This window comes from Vitis riparia, chromosome 1 (genome assembly GCF_004353265.1).
Source record: "Vitis riparia cultivar Riparia Gloire de Montpellier isolate 1030 chromosome 1, EGFV_Vit.rip_1.0, whole genome shotgun sequence".
NCBI lineage: Eukaryota > Viridiplantae > Streptophyta > Magnoliopsida > Vitales > Vitaceae > Vitis > Vitis riparia.
The window spans coordinates 19049535-19072483 of record NC_048431.1 but is presented as its reverse complement, the minus strand read 5'-3'; the positions used below and the strand labels follow the sequence as shown (position 1 = coordinate 19072483).

General features: G+C 32.3%; 5 protein-coding genes and 1 non-coding gene across 6 annotated transcripts; 4 read left to right on the top strand and 2 right to left on the bottom strand.

The window, feature by feature from the left end:
- Positions 1 to 642: 642 nt before the first annotated feature.
- Positions 643 to 1632, top strand: LOC117920767 (stemmadenine O-acetyltransferase-like). The gene has a single exon (XM_034838383.1). It carries the CDS (start codon positions 643 to 645, stop codon positions 1630 to 1632), a length of 990 nt encoding a protein of 329 aa, XP_034694274.1.
- Positions 1633 to 2830: 1198 nt separating this feature from the next.
- On the top strand, positions 2831 to 3536 carry LOC117920756 ((13S,14R)-1,13-dihydroxy-N-methylcanadine 13-O-acetyltransferase AT1-like). The gene is made up of 2 exons (XM_034838372.1): positions 2831 to 3134; positions 3352 to 3536. The coding sequence occupies exons 1-2, from the start codon at positions 2831 to 2833 to the stop codon at positions 3534 to 3536; spliced, it is 489 nt and encodes a 162-aa protein (XP_034694263.1).
- A 6602-nt stretch (positions 3537 to 10138) lies between these two features.
- LOC117920750 (stemmadenine O-acetyltransferase-like) lies at positions 10139 to 11440 on the bottom strand. Its single transcript, XM_034838360.1, has one exon. The coding sequence runs from the start codon at positions 11438 to 11440 to the stop codon at positions 10139 to 10141; it is 1302 nt and encodes a 433-aa protein (XP_034694251.1).
- Positions 11441 to 14356: 2916 nt separating this feature from the next.
- LOC117920742 ((13S,14R)-1,13-dihydroxy-N-methylcanadine 13-O-acetyltransferase AT1-like) lies at positions 14357 to 14974 on the top strand. Its single transcript, XM_034838348.1, has one exon. It carries the CDS (start codon positions 14357 to 14359, stop codon positions 14972 to 14974), a length of 618 nt encoding a protein of 205 aa, XP_034694239.1.
- A 69-nt stretch (positions 14975 to 15043) lies between these two features.
- On the top strand, positions 15044 to 15646 carry LOC117920733 (tabersonine-19-hydroxy-O-acetyltransferase-like). The gene has a single exon (XM_034838336.1). It carries the CDS (start codon positions 15044 to 15046, stop codon positions 15644 to 15646), a length of 603 nt encoding a protein of 200 aa, XP_034694227.1.
- A 7229-nt stretch (positions 15647 to 22875) lies between these two features.
- On the bottom strand, positions 22876 to 22949 carry TRNAV-AAC. Its single transcript has one exon. It is a non-coding gene; the product is annotated as a tRNA-Val (tRNA).

Sequence of the window (22949 nt, the reverse complement as noted above, 5' to 3'; positions counted from 1 at the left end):
ATGGAGTAGTTCCAAGTGTATACATCCAGATGGTGAAGGTAGTTATGCATCAATCAGGATAGGTTACCTCCAGACCATCTATGAAAAGCTGCCGGTGGTTGCTTAATTAATTTGGTTTGGACAATTCATCTAGATCCTAAATAATCTTTTGGGACACAGCTTTTTAGGCTTCTTTCCAGATTGCCTAAATAACAAAGATTTCCGGTTTTTTTTTTTTTTTTCCTTTTTATATTTAATTGTAAAGGAAAAAATTTATACTTCAATTAAAGTTCGCGTTTGCGTGTTTCATATTACTTTGAATGGAATCAAAGATATTTTTCACAAGGCATAAAGTCAAAAGAACTTTGCATTTGTTGGAAAATCAAAAGTAGCTTCCTCTAGCTTTACGAAATAGGCTACTCGTATTGTGTTTTAAGAATATAATTAGCCTATTGGAATTCTATACATCTACGCACCCATCACAGTTGGAGTGTCTTTTTCATTTTGACTACCTAACATGACATACCATCTGCGCTTAGATCTGCAATCGGACCATATGTGGTTGTGAAGGGTCCAATATCCACTCAAGTATCACAATATTCAGAACGACTATTCACAAATCAGGGTTGGGCGTACCGATCAGTTTGGTGTTTAATATTGGCAATGGGAGAGATCGAGGTTGAAGTGATCTCCACAGATACCATAAAACCATCTTCTCCGACCCCTGCCCACCTTCGCCATTTCCAACTCTCCTTTCTTGATCAAGTACTCAGTCCAATCTTTATACCCATCATCCTTTTCTATCCAATGGATGGCGATGTCAAAGTTGATACAATTGAAAGATTCATCTGGCTAAAGAAAACCTTATCCATGACCTTAGTTCAATTCTACCCACTAGCCGGACGAGTCAAGGACAATCTTTTCATCGACTGCACTGACCAGGGTGTTCCCTACTTTGAAGCCCAAGTTAAGTGCCAACTTTCGGAGTTCATATGCAACCCGGACCCCATGCAACTAAGCAAATTCGTTCCTTATGCACTGGACGATATAGTCGACATCGTCCTGGCAATCCAAGTCAATATCTTCAAGTGCGGTGGGATAGCAATTGGTGTTTGCATTTCCCACAAGGTCGCGGATGCTTCGTCAGTGATTACGCTTGTCAACGGTTGGGCGGCTGTGGCTTGCCGGGATACTCATATGGTCTGTCCACAATTTGGACTGGCCAACCTCTTCCCTCCCATAAATTTATCCGGGTTCAATCCAAGCACTGGTATGACAAAGGAGAAGATTCTGACAAAGAGATTTGTATTTAGTGCCTCTAGTGTAGCTGCACTTAGAGAGAAGTACGCTGATCAAAGCACAACCGAAGATCTCCCAAGGCGTCCTACACGTATCGAAGCCTTATCGGCTCTCATATGGAGCCGCTTCATGGCTGTCACTCATGGGATGGCAGACCCAAAAAAAATCTACACGATCCTGCATGCGGTGAACCTACGTACAAGGATGGACCCTCCATTGCCGGAGAATTACTTTGGGAATATTATCTGGTTTGCGATAACAAGACCATGCATCGACGGTATGAAAGAAGGGAAGCGCCATGCCCTTGTGAACCAAATGAGAGAAGCAATAGAAAAATCGATGGAGATTACATAAAAAAACTTCCAGAGGGCACAAAGCACTTGAATTTCTTGAAAGAGCGAGCTGAAAGAGTCACCAAAGGAGAGATAGAGTCATTTCGCTTTACCAGCTTTTGTAGGTTCCCTGTATATGAAGCTGATTTTGGATGGGGGAAGCCTATATGGGTTGGATCAGGTAGCCTACCTTTCAAGAATCTAGTTATTTTCATCGACAGTAGTGGAACTAATGGTGGAATAGAAGCATGGATTAACTTGGTGGAGGAAGACATGGATAAATTCCAAGGAGACGAGGAGTTACTCTCATTTGTTTCTCCAACTTAATTCAGACGGAATTTAAGGCTTTTCTCTGATATATTCAAGGTTCAGTTGTTTATGCAAGTGTGGCGGAAGTTGTCCATCAGTGTTGATGCAAGTGTGGTAGAAGTTGTCCATAATTAATTATGAAACAAATTAGCAGTTATTATTGTATTGTTATAATCATTGATTTATGTTTGATTTTAGCATTGGACTCCTTACTTTGCAGCTTCAAATCGATATATAGTTTGCTAAAAATAAATCTCGGGAAGTGCTTTAGATTTTATCTTAAAATCAGAGCACATATATGTTGGTACCAGATTGCAAGTTTCAAATTACTATGCGAATTTGTTGAATTTTGCTTCATCCCTCCTTTCCCGTGATTATGTACCTTCTTTCTTACTTCATCATGGTCATTCCTCATTTGTCAAGCTCATGACATCATCATCTTGTCTTTCTTCATGTTTCACGAGTTTTGACTCTCTCATTTAAGCATATTTTATAAGGGAACCCTAGATCATTCCATTTCCTAAGCCCAAATCAAGTTAAAAGCATGCAAAACTATTTTAGGGCTTTCTAAATCCTATTTACAGTGAAAAAATTACATTTTTAATATGATAATAGGATATAGAATGTGCATTCCGTGATTTGAATGTTCTTTAATTGATTCTTTTCGATGAAGAGTAAATTTATAGTTGTAAGAAGTCTCATTAACCCAAGTCTTCTGCCCAATAACTTGAACCACTTCTTTGGCACACTTTCGGTGGGTAGGAAGAGAGGATAGAGGTGATGACTCTCTTGCTCCCTCTCTGTGGAGGTGGAAGATAACTCTATGGAAAAGCTATAAAAACCCTAATCCCTAAGAGGGTCTTTATGGGGTTCCTCCCATAAATTTATCTGGGTTCAATCCAAGCACTGGTATGACAAAGGAGAAGATTCTGACAAAGAGATTTGTATTTAGTGCCTCTAGTGTAGCTGCACTTAGAGAGAAGTACGCTGATCAAAGCACAACCGAAGATCTCCCAAGGCGTCCTACACGTATCGAAGCCTTATCGGCTCTCATATGGAGCCGCTTTGTGGCTGTCACTCATGGGATGGCAGACCCAAGAAGAGTCTACACGATCCTGCATGCGGTGAACCTAAGTATAAGGATGGACCCTCCATTGACGGAGAATTACTTTGGGAATATTGTCCGGTTTGCGATAACAACACCAAGCATGGACGGTATGAACGAAGGGCAGTGCCATGCCCTTGTGAACCAACTGAGAAGCAATAGAAAAAATCGATGAACATTACATAAAAAAAACTTCGAGAGGTCATAGAGCACTTGAATTTCTTGAAAGAGCGAGCTGAAAGATTCACTAAAGGAGAGATAGAGTCATTTCGGAGAGATATGAGTCATTTCGCTTTACCAGCTTCTGTAGGTTCCCTTTATATGAAGCTGATTTTGGATGGGGGAAGCCTATATGGGTTGGATCAGCTAGCCTACCTTTCAAGAATCTAATTGTTGTCATGGACAGTAGTGGAACTAACGGTGGAATAGAAGCATGGATTAACTTGATGGAGGAAGACTTGGGTAAATTCCAAGGAGACAAGGAGCTCCTCTCATTTGTTTCTCCAACTTAATTCAGAAGGCTTTTCTCTGATTTATTCCCGGTTCAGTTGTTGATACAAGTGTAGTGAAGGTTGTCTATGATCCATTAATTATGAAACAAATTAACATTTAGTATTGTATATATTGTTATAGTAAATGTTTTTGGTTTGATTTGGCTCTAATATCCTCTTTATCAGTAACCTTTTGCTCTGAATTTGTGACAACACTTGTTTTAGCCCTTTTGGGGGATTTTGAAAAACATAGAGCAAATTTAATTTAATTTAATTTTTTAAATATGATAATTAAAAAAAATATTTTCAATTTATTGAGAAGAGTCCAATTAGAGTAGAAGATGTCTTTTGAAAGACAACTTCAGTTGAATTTCCAAATTATCATTTAAAAGGACAATTCTACGGTTATTTTTAAAAAAACAACTTCCAATTGATAATTTTGGAAATAATGTTGAAATTGTCACTTTTTAGTCTATATTTAAATTTATCAAAATTGGGTCAAGTATCACTTTATATCATAATCAATATTTTCATAACTAAATCAGTTATTAAACTAAGAAAGTTATTGAATAGCTAAAAGTATTTACTAGATCATGGTTCATTGATCAGTGGGCTGGGCCATTGCACTTGAACCATGATATCATTATGATATGATAAATGATATATATTAGTGCTGAGGAAGGTAGATAATATCGAATGACATTAGATTAGTTGAAAGCAAATATAAATCAAACAGCAACTTGACCCCGTGGTGACACCCCTCCTTGGACCAATGCCAGCCAGCTTCACGACACCAGAAGTAAGGAGAGCCCATAAATAAAATCAAAGACTCGATTGGTTTTGTGAAAATCGCCAGTTTAATTGTCCAACGGTCTAAAACATGTAATCGAACAAAAGGAGGAATGGGGGTCGATCAATCAACCCGATTCGATTTGAAAATATTAATTATAATTAATCATGATTGATAATCAATCAGTGAGATATCTCAATCTGCTAACCTTCAAATTTAAGTTTGCCATGAATGTGCATGAAAAATGTCTTACTTGAAGTTCTATTTCAACTAATAACTGATATGCACTAATAGTGTTTGGCGATTTTTAGATGTGTTGAGATGGAAATTGAACTTAATAGGGTGAAATTTTTGTCAGTCTATCTTAGTTTAATAAATATTTGGTGTTTGTATCAATTAACATAACTTGATCTTGACCTAAAACAAGGTATTTGGATCTTATAGTTCTGTTAGATTATTTGAATGTGATGACTATTTGGATAATGAATATAGGAGAAAGAAAATAAGGATGAAAAAATAAATAAAAGAAATATAAAAGAAAATAGAAAGTAAATTAAAAAAAAATTTATGCTTTTTAATATTATTTATGTTTACATTATGGAAAAGAATGAAGATTTGCATAATTGTAGGAATGAAATTTGATAATTTAGGATCGTATATAAGCTATTGATTTTTTTATTGATTGTAATTAATCGTCTATACATAGTTTCCTAGAATAGGCTAGCTAATATACTATATAAATATATGCTCTCTTTTGTAAGTAAGTTATACAGAAAATTCTCAAATATTTGATTTCTTTTAGATGGTATCATAGCACCAAACTTGGTGACTCTAAAATGTTCCAAACATTTGCACAACCTAATCTTTTGTTACAATTGCCACCATGGGAGACAAGGCAATGGCGGAACAAGATTGACATCGTATAAGTTTACCGTAGAAGCCTCAAACCCTTACTCTCTACACCACTCAAACCACTCAAGTATGGTACTCATCTTCAAGGTGCTTGAAGGAGACAACTACAACACATGGAGTCGGGCTATGCGAATTAGTTTGAGTGCTAAGGACAAGATTGGATTTGTCATAAGTTCCATCAAGCCACCTTCTTTGACAAATGATAGTTTTCCTTCTTGGCAATGATGCAACGACATGGTGATCCCATGGCTATTGAATTCCATTCATCAAAACATAGCAAGCAGCATGATTTATGCTAAAACAATAACAAAAACAATTTAAGAATTTATCAGACCAAACGAGACATCATGGAAAATAGGGAGGTACAAAAGTCAATTTTGGTCTACTACACAAAGCTTAAAGCATTTTAAAATAAACTTCCATCCTATGATGTGTTCAATCATCGAAGTAAATTTTGACATCCAAAGAGTGTAGAGTTTTTTTTTTTTTTTTTCAAGAAGATTTTGTGGCGCAACAACTTAGCTTCATATACTTTTGTCAAAGTATCCTAAATTTCTTTTGTCAATTGTAATTCTAAGATTCTTGACAATATATTATCTTCTACTACTAATGTAAGCTTGAAACGATATCCCCATCCATTTGCTCCTACTTTTTGTCTTCAATATTTTGTGGCCTTTTAGAAATTGCTTCTAGGAAATTTTCCTTCCTAAGATGGCTTTCATTTCCATTTTTCATAGCTCAAAATTACTCCTTTTGAATTTTTCTATTTCACATTTCACTATCATTTGTTTTTTTACTGTGAATAGTAACTAAGAATAGTAATAAGTGTCTATGTGTTAAATACACCAAGAAAGTCTCCAAGAAAATGAAAGGATCACAATGGTCTCGCTTAAAACTCACTTCCCTTAAGCTCTTATTGCCTTTTTTTACATAACTTTCCTAGACATATACTAACCACACAAGTAACCACTTGTTGTCCTAAACTTGGCTTTGATACCACTGTTATGAATTGATTCCTACAGCAATAATTTGAAAATATAGTAATGAAAGGAAAATAAAGCAATGGACAACAGTACTTACATAGTAAAACCCTCCTAATTATAGGGAAGCCTTCACGGGGTAAAACTAAAAAAATATCACCTATGAAGACAAAATTACAACTTCTCTCTCAATTATGATGAGAGAATATAAAAGCTTACAAAAGGATGGAAACCTTTTTTTGGGATGAATAATGTAGGAAATGGGGAAGTGGAGGGCTCCTTTTGTAGTACAAGGAAACCACCACCCACCCCCCACCCCTCCTCCTGCCTGATCTCCTAACCGAAGTGGGATGACTTCAACTTTAATAAAAATTGTGCTAAAAAAGGCTTAAATCTGCCCCTCATAGTGCTTGCATTTTGTGGTTGATAATCTTTTATCTATCCCCAAATCAAGAGTCTAAATTTGTAGTAACCTGAATTTCGACTATTGAACCCAAGAGGGAATAAAATGGGTTTAAGTTAGTGAAGAGGGATGTGGAAGAGTATGAAGATAAGGCTGTGACGGTGAAGTTGTAAAGCTTTTCTATTGGATAAAATTGAGAATTTTTTGAAAACTGGGGATATAGAGATAATGAAGGGAAATTCAAAACTATAAGATTAATAATATGTTTGAAGACTTTTTTCAAATAGATGTAAAATTTACCTTTTTGAATGAGCATCTTAAAGAAGTGTATGTAGAACAACCCATGCTAATGTGGTAACAGGACATGAGAAAAAGGCCCAAGAGTATGGAATAGTAGAATTGACAAATATTTTTAAAAGAATAATTTTATTAATGTCCTTCTAAGCATGCTCTCTACATAAAGGAATGAAAAATGTAATACATAACTTTTTTTTGTATGTTGATTCATTTATTCTTCACTAGAATTTATAATTCATTCATGTTTCAATAGTTCAAAGAAGTAATGCCTTAAGAATGTGAGATGACTAACATTGGTTGCATGTCATACCACCTTGGCATAGAAGTGAATAAAACCTAAAAGGACATTTTTATTTCTCAAGAAGGTTGTGCAAAAGAAATTAATTGTCAAGAAGTCTAACATGAATATACATACAACAATAGAATATGAAGTTAAATTGTTAAGATATAAAGAAGGAATCAATATGATATAAGATTTTAGTTGGAAGCCTATGCTATGTGACTTATGTAAGGTTAGCTATTCTTTTTGGAGTTAGACTTGTTAGTCATTATAACGAAGCACTAATGATGACTCACATAAAGATCACAAAAAGAATTCCTAGCTTGATGCATTGAAGATGCACCTTATTATAGCTTATATTATTCACTTCCAAATAATTTTAAGCTTGTTGGCTTTGTACCGATAGTGCTTAGGATACTAGAGACTTTGATGATTGAAAGAGCATCGCCAACTTTGTGTTTTTTTATTGAGAGATATCACATTCATTTGCACTTCAAAAAAGTAACCTATTGTAACATTTTCAACTTATGAAGTCAAAATTGATTAGGCAACATGAATATATGTACACCAATAGAATATGAAGTTAAATTGTTAAGATATAAAGAAGGAATCAATACAATATAAGATTTTAGTTGGAAGCCTATGCTACTTGACTTATGCAAGGTTGGCTATTCTTTTTGGAGTTAGGCTTGTTAGTCATTATAACAAAGCAGTACTGATGATGACTCACATAAAGATCACAAAAAGAATTCCTATGCATTGAAGATACACCTTATTATTGCTTATATTATTCACTTCCAAATAATTTTAAGCTTGTTGCCTTTGTACCAATAGTGCTTCGGATACTAGAGACTTTGATGATTGAAAGAGCATCGCCAACTTTGTGTTTTTTTATTGAGAGATATCACATTCATTTGCACTTCAAAAAAGTAACCTATTGTAACATTTTCAACTTATGAAGTCAAAATTGATTAGGCAACATTGTGCATTTGTTATGTAATTTGACTTAAAAATATGTTAAAGGTTTACCACTAGAAAAACAAATACAGATCTATGTAGACAACAAATAAGTGAGCATTATCAAAAAATCTAGTGTTCCATGATTGAAACAGTCACATCAATACAAGGTATCATAGTATTAGAGAGAGATCATAAAAAATAAATAAATAAATCAGTGATATTTTTACAAATGTCACAAGTTTGAATGTTTTAGTAGGCTAAGAATGCTATTTAAAGTAACAAATCAAATATAAAGGGACACATAGGAAAATAAACTTAATTTTGGGAAGTTAATTTCCAAAAATTAGGATATGATTTGGTTCTTCAAAAATCAATAGTAATATTTTTAGTTTGAGTGGTTAACTTAGAGCCCATTTTGCCATGTTTTCTAAAACTTGTTTTTAAAAACTATTTTTTTATTTTTTATCTTAAAAACAATTTAAAAAAACATGGTCAAACAGTCCATGTTTTCTTTTTATTTTTTAAAAACTAGTGAAAACAACTCTTACTTGTTCTCTAAAAATTGTTTTTAATTTATTTCACTTTGTTTTTAAAAATTGTTTTTAGAGAATAATGGTTAAATAGTATTAGAAATTTTTAAAGATAGTTTTTTGTTTTCAAAAATAGAAAATTGTTTTTAAATCACACAACCAAATATGCTCTTAATTTCTTTTTTCTTTTTCTTTTTTAATTAATTAGGAGTTTCAATTTTTTTTAGGTGTTGGTATTTAAAAATAAGAGGTTGTTTAATAGTTGAATAAAGAGTAAGAGAAGACAATATTTTTCTTTATATAGTTGTTTATGTGTTTTCCCCTTACTTTAACAAAATGTCTGTATGTATGTCCAAAACTTAATACAATAGAACAGATTATAAAGGAAAGTTAAGGGATTACGATTTGATGATAAGATAGAGCATATTATAGGGAGGAAATCAAGGCATTATAGGAGGTGTGGCAAGAAAGTATCTAGTACTTTCTTTATAGCATGTTATTCTGCTAATATATGGTAAAACCTGCTACTAATATATCATTCTCTAGAGATGCTATGGAACAAGTCTCGAGCACTTCTGATACATTGCTTAATCCGATAGGAAGGCTCTACCGCAACAGTGTAATTGCTAGATATCCTCTTGATATAACATAAAAGGGAGAAATTATGTCCCAATTATTGGAGCACTTAAAAGGCAAATTATAGTAGATGTGTTAACTATTTTTTCTTTTCTTGTTCTTGTAATGGAGGTTAACCACCCCTCGAACCAAATGATGATGGCTTAGGATTCCCTCAAATCAAATAATGAACGATGAAATTGTAGAGCCCCTCAAATTTATCAGCAGGGAAACCTTTAGTTAGAATAGTTTATTCATGCAGCAGAACATAACAAATATCCAAATCATGGCACATGACATGTTCTTGGACAAAATGATAATTTATATCAGTATGCTTCATGCAGATATGTAAAATGAGATTTGATGCCAAGGAATCAACAATGGAGATATGACATATTGCAAGAGATACATGTTTCGATTAGGTATACCCAACTCTTTAAATAGAGTCGAAAGGACTTGTTTGGTGTTCTTCAATTTAAACCTCTAAATTTACAGTCATCATTTTCCTAGCTACTTCATCTCTCAATACGATTTGTTCAAGCTTGATTTTCTAGGTACTTCATGCAGGTTGCTGTTCTTCAATTTGGACCTTTAAATTTACAGTCATCTATTTCCTAGGTATTTCATCTTGTGACAAAAACCAAAGTTTACTACTTAATAACGTAGTATTCAGGATAAGAGACATTTTTTTATATAGACCTGAACATTATAATATCAACTGATGATTATAATTTTGGCATAATTACTTTGTTAAATAAAAACATATTCAAATAACTGCTTGAATCAATAGGGGATATTCAAATGAAGGAAAAATTATAATCACGAAATGAAGAGTTCACTATAAGAAAAGGGCCTCTCAAGGGGCTTCAAAAGCATTTGGATTCAAAGAGGCGAATCGAAGGAGCTCCTCATCATGTTCAAATACGTTCATGTTTTGTTCTTCAAGACTAACCAACGCTTCTATTCCATCTCCATTTCTAGTATCCATCAAAATAAAGGTATTCCACATAACATTTGTGCAGCTAATCCATACGGGTTTTCCCCACCCAAAATCCACTTGGTATAATGGGGACCTACACCAGCTAGTACATGTAAATCTAACCATATTCCCCTTTCTCTTGAATGAGCTTGCAGATGCTTTCCTAAACTCAGAAACCAGCCGGGACAATTCATACCAACTAAAACTTATTCCATAGGTAAGACGAAAACCTGCTATCCCTTCCTTCAACTGGGCCACCAAGTCATGGAACTCAACTTCACCCTCCTCGGTGGCAGATATTGAAAAGCACCAAACCAAGTTTCCAAAGGACTTGTCTGGCAATGGCGGGATTACTAGTCTGCGCAGGTTCACCATTTGTACCAAGTCCGATGCCCTCGGTGAATCTGAGACTGCTCTAGATGCAGCATCGGCACATTTATATAGTAGTGCAGTTACAACTTGGACCCGTGTGGGATTTTCTACTCCATGGCTAGTAGCCAAGGTCTTGAGTGCATCTAACTTTGAGGCATTGAATACAAACCTCCTTACCACACGATTTATTTTCCTTGGCACATACTCAGGTATGTCTAATGAATCATGAGGTGGGAAGAATGAAGTGATGAACTGAGCGGAGATTTCTTCTTTACCTGATTGCCGTGCCATCGTGGCCCAGTCATTTAAGAAGGCGCTCATGGAGGATATATCAGCAACCTTGTGTGACATAGACACCCCAATGGCCATTCCCCCGCAATCGAAGAAGGTGATCTGAACGATCAATGTACTGCTCAAATCTAAGTTGTCACACTGGATTTGACCTTGAGCAAGCAGGTTCAGAGCCTCAAACTCAGGATGATTTAGAAATCCTTGCAGATGACAGTCCATCCGGGCTTCAAAGACATCAACTCCCTTATCATTGCACTCAATACTCCCACCATCCCCAATCCTCCCGGCTAGTGGATAGTATCGAGTTAGAGTTTCAGAGAGGGATTTCTTGAGCCCACTTAATCTATGGGAAAAGTCAACTGGGTTTTCACCGCCATTGCTGGTGTAGAATAGGATGATGGGAATATACACGCCATAACTCATTTGATCGAATACGGAGAGCTTGTACCATCTTTGGGAATGTGGGGTTGGAGAGGAAGGTTTGATAGTTTCTTTGGATAATATCTCTGGTTTCATGGTTGCCAAACCCTCCCTACAGATTTTCTCAGGCTCGTTATCTTTCTGAACGAGGTTTGTAAGCCACAACCATGCCACTGTTCTCAAAAACAGTCTTTTTTTTTTTCTATATTTGTTAATTTTTTATGACATTTTTTTTAAAGATTTTAATGAAATATTGAAGATTTTCTCACGCTTGTTTCCTTGTATATCCCAGAGTAGGATCGTGGTTAATATTTGAATATGCACAAATTAAAATTTATAGAAATATTTTTAAATTCCCATTTAGTATATGAAAATCTATTTTCACAAAAGAATATCAATGTAATATTTCACATAATATTCCTTACCAAAAGAGAATATACAATAAATTGGTTGCCTTGTATTAAAGATTTCATTGAGGAAGTATCAATTACCTTCTTTCTACCATATAAACATGTTGACATGACATAACCATCCCTTTTTGTTGTTGTCTTATTAAAAAAAATTAAATAAAATAAAATGAAATAATAAGTTATTTTATTGGATAGCTAAATTCCATATAATAATAATATTAATAATAATAATAATAATAATAATAATAATACCATATCAACAAGGCAACATGGTACAACAGAGGTATATATGGATTATTTTTCCTATTTAAAACATTTTAGGTAGTATATGTTAGTGAAAATATTGTATATAATATTTTATATATTAGAGTTTTAATTGTAATTAAAAGCAATTTAAGATACTTAAATTTGATTCTGAAAGTTCATACATGGGGTAAAATCTACCCATTCATAGATAGGCATTTTGTAGAGGTAGTGTAATTTTTTTAAAAAAATATTTCATCAAAAATGATTTTGAAATTATCATACATTTTTATTTTAAATAGAATTTAAACTTTTAAAGGTGAACTCACTATAAAAAGTGAGCTTGTCTTTTCAAAATATGAGAATCGTTGTTTAAAAAAACAAATTGAATACAAAAATAAAACTAGGGGTGAAATGTATTGTATTTTTGTATTGACTTTTTAAATAATTATATTTTAATAATATTTTCTAAAATAGTATTTAGAAGAAAAAAAAAAAAAAAAAACTATTCATAGATTCTTGAATATATAAAGAATCAACCTCAAATCAACATGTTTGAAAGTTGCTATTCATAGTCATTATAAGAGACTTTTGTAACATGTGAAATAAGTGTATCATTAACTATTTCAAATAATATCACGTTTCAATTAATTGACACTTATAACATATTAAATTTTACCATCGTATAATTTATAGTTTCAAATAAAATAAATCAATATATATATAACATAAGCCTCACATAACGGAAAAAATTAAATAATTCTAGAACTAAGAATATAATTATTAATTAAGCAATTTTAGATAATTATCAATGTGTAACATATATAATTATGTTGAATAAAATTTCTCAATCGAATTAAGGAGTCCCCTTAACTTTCAAGCCACATTAATAGTTAGAGAAAACCACCACCAAAATTCAAAGATTTTAAGAATAAATTTGAAGGTTCAAAGATTTCAAGAACAAATATGAAGATTCAAATTTCAAGAATATGTTTGAAAATCCTCAAAATAAAGTTTGAAAAGTTTCCAAGATGAGATCAAGAAAGCATGTTTTCAATTTGAAATCAAATATTTATATTTTCAATTCGAGATCAAGCATTCATGTCATCAATCAATGCTTTTCCATTAGAGCCTAACTCAAGACAAGAGCCATGTGCCAACTCAAGACAAGGCCTTAAGCCAAGTCAAAGGTTAGCACATTTAACAAATCAATAAAATTTCAATATATTCACTAGTTTTTTGTTTCTATGTACAAACTTTTGGCATGCCTTCTAGACAATAATTTTGCACTACACTACATGAAGTCCATGCATGAAAACAAATTCAGAAATCAAAGAATCGAATCTAATCCCGCGAAAGCTAGTGGTGCTAGAACAAGCTCTGACTCATGACTTGAAGTAAGGTGAAAATTATTTATTTATTTTCTTGATATAATTATGTTTTTTTTTTCAAGGCGCTTCAAAAATTCCAAACATCCCCCTAACCCTTTTTAAGCAATGAAGAAAGACATGGTTGAACAAGAAGTATTACACTTGTCTCAAAAGGGAATTCTAGAATCCACTTGCACTCAAGAAAATGATAAGCCTAGCAGTGGGCCTATGCTAATGTTTGCATATGAGACCCTAAAATCAAGACAACCAATAGCAACTAATCCTTATGCCACTTATAAGAGCAACTTGTTCATATGACAGGGCAAATTAAAGTCCCCTAGTTTGTGAAAAAATGATATGCCCAAATTGCTCCGCTACTCATTGACAGGATTTAAAGTATACAGTCACTAGAGCCAAGTTTTACTAATCCATCTATAAGATCTTCATAAAATAGGAAATCTTTTCTAACATCTTCAGGGCAATAGAAGCCCCTCGCAGCTTTTAAGAGCTTGTTGAATATTTAGTAGTTGAGAGACCATCCATGGCTTTTACTCCAGTGTTGGTTGTTTGGTGGTTTTTCCATGTTATACATTGTAAAATCAATTGTGTTCATCTATGTATGAGATTTTTGCTCTCATTAAAAAATAAATATAAAAAGTCAAACCTAAATTAGATAATAAAAATATTAAATTGGGATTTAATTTAAAGACTACCTATTTCTTTAACTATGTATCTTATAGGTGCAGAACATTTGCATTGCACTCCACAAGTACCTTATTATAGCTAGAAGAATAAAAAATCTGAATATATATAGTACCTTTATTATTCAACGTTGAATTCAGGAGGTATGGCAAGCAAGAGGTATTACTGAATTTGGCATATATGTATCATCATTAGCTGTCTCCTAAATGTAAATTGTAGTCATGATCCTGTATATATAATACAGGAAAACCTAAGCAAACTTTGAAGGTGGTTTCAATTGGCAAGTGATGGAAATCATGAAACTGGAGATAATATCCAGACAAACCATCAAACCCTCCTCTCCCACCCCAGATTCCAAAAAAATTTACAAGCTCTCCTTATTAGATCTACTTACTGCTAATCGCATTTATGTGCCTATCATCTTCTTCTACCAGAACAAGGAAGGGGATAACTCAGTTGATGTCGCCCAAATATCAAGTGTGCTCAAGAAATCCCTATCTGAAACCCCAACCCATTACTATCCACTGGCTGCAAGGATGAAAGATGGAGTTACGGTTGAGTGCAACGATGAGGGAGCCTATTTTTCCGAAGCCCGAGTTGATTTTCACCTGGAAGGATTTCTAAAACATCCGGAGGCTCGGGATGATTTAGACCTGCTTGTGCCAGGGGAAATCCAATCGAACAGCTCGGACATGGGCAGTTTACTGCTTATTCAGATCACCGTTTTCAGCTGTGGAGGAATTGCGATTGGGCTGCGTTCGGTACGCAAGGTTGCTGATGCCCACAGCATAAGTGCCTTCTTAAATGACTGGACCACGATGGCACCTAAATCTGGTGAGGAAATCTCCGCTAAGTTAACTACTTTCTTCCAACCCGGTGATTCATTGAGCATGCCTGAAGCTTAGCCTTACAAAGGAAATTTGGTCAAAAGGAGGTTTGTATTTGACGCCGTAAAATTAGGTGCACTCAAGGCCATGGCGACTCAGTCTGGAGTGGAAAATCCCACGCGGGCCGAAGTTGTGGCTGCACTTATTTACAGATGTGCGGTTTCTGCATCTAAAGTGAGCTCAGGTTCTCTAAAGCCATCTGTTCTACGCCAAATTATGAACTTGCGGAAAAAGATTGTCCCACCATTGCCAGAGAAGTCTTTTGGAAACTTACTTTGGACTTGTGGGATACACACTGCACGAGAGAGTGAGATTGAGTTTCATGCCTTGGTGGGTCAGTTGAAGGCAGGGTGGGCACATTTCTGTGATACCTATGGGAAAATTTTCACAGGACAAGAACTGATACGACTCATGTTCAAGGAAGAGGCTAAATCAGCCCATTCCAACGATAATCACCATGTCAATATGTATAGATGCACTAGTTGGTGTAGGTCTTCATTATACCAAACCGACTTTGGATGGGGAAAACCCATATGGCTAAGTCCTACAGGCGTTGGTTCAAAGAATATAATCTGTTTGACTGATACCAGAGAAGGGGGTGGAATTGAAGCATTTGTTACTCTTGAAGAACAAGAGATGGCTGTATTTGAACGTGATGAGGAGCTCCTTCAATTCTCCTCTTTGAATTAATCCAGGTGTTGTTGATGATGAAAGAAGGTTCGGGGCTTCCGATTGAACTTGGTGATGGAAGAAATCAGGAGAAACAGTTGTTTGGATTTAGATTTGCTTTCTGGTATTGTGTGACTATTATTATTCCTTTTGATGTTTAACTATGTTGGGGTTTGGGGTTTTGTTATGTTCATTGTGTACGCTTAAACATTTCATATCAGATTACTTCTATTTTCTTCTTCAATTTGGTCTCAAAATAAGGTGCATAGGAATTCATTACTTTAAAATCTTGTAAGGTTTGGAGATTGATTATTTCAAGTGCAGTGCCTGGAACTCCACTAAGCTATTCCTACTCTCCTAGTACTACTGTAGATAAATTAATTATTGTGCCACATGTAATTGGCTCAGCTGCAGCCTGCAGGCCCTCCGTTCACTTATGGTAGTTTTAGAGCAGTATTTGATGTCCCAAAAATACGATGGATATTGGAGTCCAAGGCTGAGATGGATCCACTTAATAGTATTGAGAAGTTTTTATAGCGTTACCAACTTTTATGCTCATTTTGGAAAGCACAATTCAATTTTCAAAATTTTATACATCGACTTTCTGGCACTCCAATGACGCAAACTTTGTGTAACTAATCATGTATGATTATTAGTAGAACCACCATAATATTTTCACTCTTCAAAAGTTTTCTTAGACAAAGATCTGAAATTTTTTTTTATTTATTTACTGAATTTTCAATCCAAAGATAGATGAAGAGGATGTTAGATAAATCAACTTAATGATTTAAAGTAGATTAAATTAACATGTTCAGTAAAATAATTTAATATCATAATTTAAAATAATTACCTTATTTTTAATTTAATTTTTGTATAAAATTTATTTTTTATAAGTGAAATTAGATAATTAAATTTGGAATCTCTCAAGATTTAGTTGTTTAATTCAAAGAATTTAGTTCTTTGATTTTTGGCAACTTGTGTCTTTCATTAAGGAAATTTATCGGTAAGAATATTTATTTTTAATTCTCTATTGAGTTTGATTGAAAGATTTATTTTCTTTTAGAAATTTGCCCAAAAAGAAATATATATTTATCTTTAATTCTCTTTTTATTTCAATTAGAAGATTTAATTTTATTACTATATCTAAATTTTGTAACCATCCAAATTTCGTCAAGTATCACCTTTTGAATACATGTTTTATGTTCAATGTGTGTGACTCGTCACTTATCAAACACAAATTTAGTTGAATTGGGAAGTCACAATTTTGAAGGCCAATTTAATCATAATTTAATTCATTAAAAATTTTGATGTTTACATCTATACCATTTTTCAATGTGAGTTGTTGATATATATTACTTAAATGTTAAATAAATTTATAAAGAAATAAGTTTTAAGTAAAATATATATAGAGAGATCTAAATATAAATAAATAAAACTTAAGTATTACAAATAAATGAAACATAGTCCTATGTATACATAAATTGAATTATTTTTAGTAAGTGACTAAGGGTGTTTTAAGGGTAACAATTCCCTTACTTCTTTTGTCTTTTCTCCCCTTTGTATATGATAATTTTTCAAGCCCTTTCTTTGGTTAGACATTTGTGAAGGAGGCTATCTGGAAAGATGCCAAAACAACTGTGTCCAAAAGATTGTGTGATTTGTATAGAATTCCAGTGAAATCATCTTTATGATCTTGCATGATCCGGGTATAAGATAAGAATGCACCACCACATAAATTTTATCAAAATACTATTTAACAATACACAAGTGGAATGTGTGAAGCATATAATATACCACAATTTAGACTTATTGCTTCCATGGATCCTGTAAGGATTAAAAATGTACGGCAACCCAATTAATTTATCAAACAAGTCACACAACCTCTCCTCCAAATTAAGTACAAAGAGGATGGCTCCATTAAATGTTTCGAGGCCCGACTAGTTGTAAAGGGTTTCACAAATACAAGTAGTAGATTATGATGAAATGTTTAATCCCAAAGTTAAACCAAGACAGGTGGTTTGGTTATAGCACTCTATCCCTGGTTGACTTTATTTTTTATATATATTGCAAACAATATTAACCATAGTTACACTAGAAGAAATGTATTAAACAAAATAAAGCTTAGGATAAAGAGAAGACATACAAAATTATCGAGTGCTTGTCTTCAATTTTGCACTTCAAAATTATGGAGGTAATTATCCATTAGTAAGAGGAATAAAATTAGAGAAAAGGAAGGACAACCAAGATAAAAATATGTGGTGATTTTTTTTAGTTCCTTTAAGGATTTATTGCTACATGTGAATGTGTGTTCAAAAAAGTAGAGCCACCATTCATAAAACCAGTTTGAAGAAAAGGTTTTTTCAAGATTAGTATGGAAATAAAAGAACCATGAATTATCTTTAGTCTAAAATAAAAAGCAGTATTAGGTAAACTTTGGAGTCAAAAAATTGTGGTTCTAGTCTTTTGGTGATAAAATCTTGAAAACTTTGACTTTTGAAAAACCAATTCTTTGTTTTGTAAATCTTTTCATCAAGCTTATGATTGATTTTAACTGATTTTCATTCAATGAGAATTTGTTCATAAAATTATTGGTTTTACCTAAGGATGGGAGAAAAGTAAAATCTAGGAGGATTTTTTATATTATTAGTACAGTTTTCTAAATTTTTTTGAAAGTCTTGAGGGGGACGGGGAAGAGATAGAACCATCAAGAGAAATCTTTCTTGACATATTGGGTTTGACTAAAAGGAGTAAGTAAAGATTGAGCATAAGAGAAAAAGGAGAGAATGTCTTGATAGAAGAGTTTAGATTTAGGAATTGGAAAAGAATTTCAAATTAGATGGGGTCAAATTAAAATTTGGAAAAAAAAAAAGGATTGATATTGGATTTTTCTTCTTAATTTTCAAAGTTAGATTCTTCTACGATGATTATTTCATTCGAAGAATTTGGTTTGGAAGGGGATGCAATCGATTGATTTTTCGTCGTTTATTAGATCAAAACAAAATTTATAACCTAATTCAACTATGTTAAGGTAACTCTTACCCGATCAAAAAGGTTTTTTAGCAAAAGCTATGCTAGTATAGCAATCTTAAGTGTCATCCATTGGAATGGATTATTCTCAGTAATTAAGGCTTAAATAGGAGGAAAAGAAATTATTGTGATCAATTAAAATTGATTTGACAATTCATGATAAAAGTTCAAAATAACAATGATTTCAAATTGAGAGGAACAATAAAATGTAAAATAAAAGAAAATCAATAAGGAAAAAAAACTCTTAGAGTTAGGATTTTCTAGAAAACAATCTTTATGGTGAATAGATGTTGAGATCTATTTTTCATCAAGTTAGATTGAAAATCTAAATTCTCATCTAAATCAATTTTTTATTTAGCTTTAGTTCTAGATCTAATTTCTTTTCAAATTAGGTTATTTAATCCAAGAGATCAATTCAAATCATATATTCAATTCATCTTAAATCATCTTCCAATTATTCTTACAATGCAACTATTTGATCTCATCAAATCTAGCTTTAAAATTTTAATAAATCTATCTAATTTGCAATGTATTAGTCATTCAAGATAATTTGAAGAGAAAAATCTCCAAAATTCAAATAATCAATCAATTAGATCAAATTACCTTTACAATTCAAGCTCATTTCTCTAATTCACCATGGATCTTACCTCTAAATCCTCCTTCCTCTAAGAAAAAATGAGATTTAGTCACTCATGCTTGGAGATTGTCTCACAAGGCATGTTTGGCTAGTGAGAAAATGAGGGAAAATGAAGGAAAATAGAGAATTCTATTAAGAGAGAGAATATCGAAAATTCTACAATCAAAAGTATTCCAAAAGCTCCTTACATGAGAAATTCAAGTTTCTATTTATAGGCCAAGGTCAAGTGGACACTTGGCAACCTCTCATTGGTCTTCTAAAACCTTCCAAATTCAAAGAAATCTGGAAGTTTAACATTTCGCATAAAATATTCACATTTCGCACGATCGTGCGAAATTCTAAGGTGAGTAGTTGTAGCATGTTGAAACACTTTCTAGACCATTTCGCATGAGTGTCCGAAATTTTATCATGATCATGCGAAATCAACTTACACATCTTCCTTAGCCTGTAGTTGATTTTCCTCATCTTATCCATTTCACACAATCATGAGAAATTTTCATATGATCATGTGAATTTGCAACATTTGGTGTTTGAGCTTCCCTTTGTCATTTCTTCCATTTCCTTCTTTTGATTCCACCTTAACTACCTCTAATTAGCCCAAATCCTGGTCCAAACCAATTGCATTACCTCTTTCATTATGCATTTGGATCATCATCAACATTATTTGTTCTTTTCAATTTGATTCATCTCTTTGGTCACCAATTTATCAAAATTATACCTTGAAATAACTCTAAAACTTCATAAAACTTGTTAGTGACTCTTGCAAGGGCAACAACATGTTAATTGAATGTTTTTAGGCATAATTACTACTCAAAAGATGTGAAACTCATGAGAATTATTATCTAAAATACGCTCCTTTTGAGTAGTAACCAGTATGCTTTTGAAAAGCTCATCTCTTTTCAAGAGTCTCTCATAGAAGATATAAAAGAGAATTTGAAATTTCTTTAATAAATTCTATTTGAAAATTAAAAAAATAGATATTAAATCATTTGTCATCTAGCAAAAATATATTTTAAAACTAGATTTTTAACAATCTTTTAAATAATTTCTTTTACACTTTTGCAATAAACTCTTAAAAGAAATTATTCATTACAAAAATCATCTTGACATTGTTGTATGCATAAAATAATTGACAAAATCTCTTTTTTAATAATTGAGTAATTTAACTATAATCTTGTCCATATTTGTGAATGAAATTTAACAATTTTTTCTTGATCTCTTAATTTTTGTTTTAATACTTATCCTTCAATAGAAGCATCTGTTTCTCCTATTATAAAAACTTTTGTGTCTAAAATATTTAGACAATATAATTAATGTTTAACTTGAGTCTTGACTTTTCTTATTATCCCAATATTTGTTAGAGTTTGAAGGGGAAAATTCTTTTTAAGTCTATTATACAATAGTTTGACCATTTTCTTAAATTTGGGTAAAAGTTAGACACATAATTAGGGCATGCTAGGAATCTTTGAAGTTGGTTTTTGCCTTTAATTTCATGTGAAAATTTGTCTACAATATGACAATATTTCCACTCTAATGAGTAAAAGGAAACTTAAAAAATATAAGCAAAAAACTCTTTTAATAATAGGAAGTGATTCAAATGACTCAAAAGACCTTACTTTTGGATTTAATCTAGAAAATAAAGATGATTATTATGAAATATTACCATAGAATTCACAATTTGACCTAACAAGATTTCTTTAGTGAATATTCTTGACAAAATATTAAAAGATAATTCACCCATCAATAATTCAAGATCAACAATCTTTTACAATATGTAATCTAGCAAAAGGTGACCAGACTTATTCGTTGAGATAATAACCCATGGGAAGGATTGATTTGAGGAGGAGAAAGATTTGAGGATGAGGAATTAGCAAATTGACTCGCAAATTAATTATCAATAATTCAATATCTAGATTCCTCTACTAGCTCAAATTTTTAGATGATAAATAGAGACTAAAAAATAATTTTTAAAAAATAAATAAATAAAATGTTTACTAGGTCAAATTTAAAAAAAAAAAATTAAAACATTTTTTAAGATAATAAACTAAGTCTCTATTTAAAGTTTTTATATTTCATATAAGATTAACTATTATTTTTTGTTTTAGAAAAAAAAAAAAACAAAAGAAGGTGTATCTTTTGGCAAAAATAAAGAAATGAGAAAAAGAAAAAGAAAATTATTCATTAGCATTGCTCAAACTTGAACCAAACACCTTCAGTGTGTTAAACTAGCGTGATAAACAATGATAGCACAACACCATTGGAAGCCCATTGTGTCAAAAGGTTAATCCATCAATATTGTTATCAATTTTATGTATTATTTAGGCTTCTATGGTTAAGTGTAACTTCTTAGGGGTTAACATTAACAATCCAATGAGTTTGTTAACTAAGAAACAAAATTATATCAACTACAATTTCTTTTTATTGTAAATTATTTTCAGTTCCAATAGAAAATAAATCAAATTTTAATATATTTTAATTTTTATAAATTAATTTATTTTTGTTTTTAAAAATTAAAATAATAATAACTAATCCTATCAATGAATATTAGATGATCAACAAATCCTACACTCTTCTTACACATCCTTGATGCAGCACTCTCTCATGCTCCTTAGTAGATCCCTCATAGTCCTTATTGAGGTTCTATCCTATGTAAGTCTCACACCTTTTTTACAACCAATAGGTAATTTGAAAATAAATCTCGAAAGCTTTGAGAAATGAAAGCTCGAGTTTAATGAATGATTATCTGGGGTCACAAATTTCAACAAAATAACTTGAAAAAACCTTGGGCTAGTTTTGGAAAATAAGCATATCTTTAATTTACCAAACTACCCCTGAATAATGAAGTTGAAAAGATAACTTAAAGAAAAATTGACTAACATTCAAATGCTCTACATGGAGCATTTCAATGTCGGGTTTAATGTTTGAATGCTCCCTATAGGGTGTTCAAACATTCCTAATGAAAAACCTAATATTGACTTTGTTTTTCTACCATTTTGTCCATAATACATACATAATAATCATATATTTAGTCATTCTAAAAGATTTCACATAATAATCATATATTTCAAATGCATATATATCTCAAATAAAATTGATATTGAGATATTTTGAAGGCAACTTTGAAGTAATATAAAGTTGAACTAATAGTTATAAGAGCCAAAAAAGTATGTTGCCAATTTTAAACTGCCAACCAACCTTAATACATCAACAATGAAGTAAAAATGTCTTATCTTTATTATAAAAAAATAATGAATAACGACCATAATAATATTTTTTTTATAGAAGGAAAAATTCATCCAATTACCAATTTTAAAATATTTTTAGTTATGAAGTAAAAATACATTAAAGAAACTTAATACATTGAGTACTTTTCAAATATCTTATCTTTATTATTAAAAAGTAGTAACGAATATAATAATTATTTTTTATAAAAGGAAAAATTCATCCAAAAATGTTTTTAGTTATAAAGTGAAGATGCTTAACACTTTAACTATATTCAAACATGAATGAAAAATCAAAAGGAGGTGTATCCTTAGGTAAAATAATAATAATAATAATAATAAACAATAAAAAGAAAATTATTCATTGGCGTCGCCCGAACTTGAACCGGAGACCTTCAGTGTGTTAGACTGACGTGATAACCAACTACACCACGACACC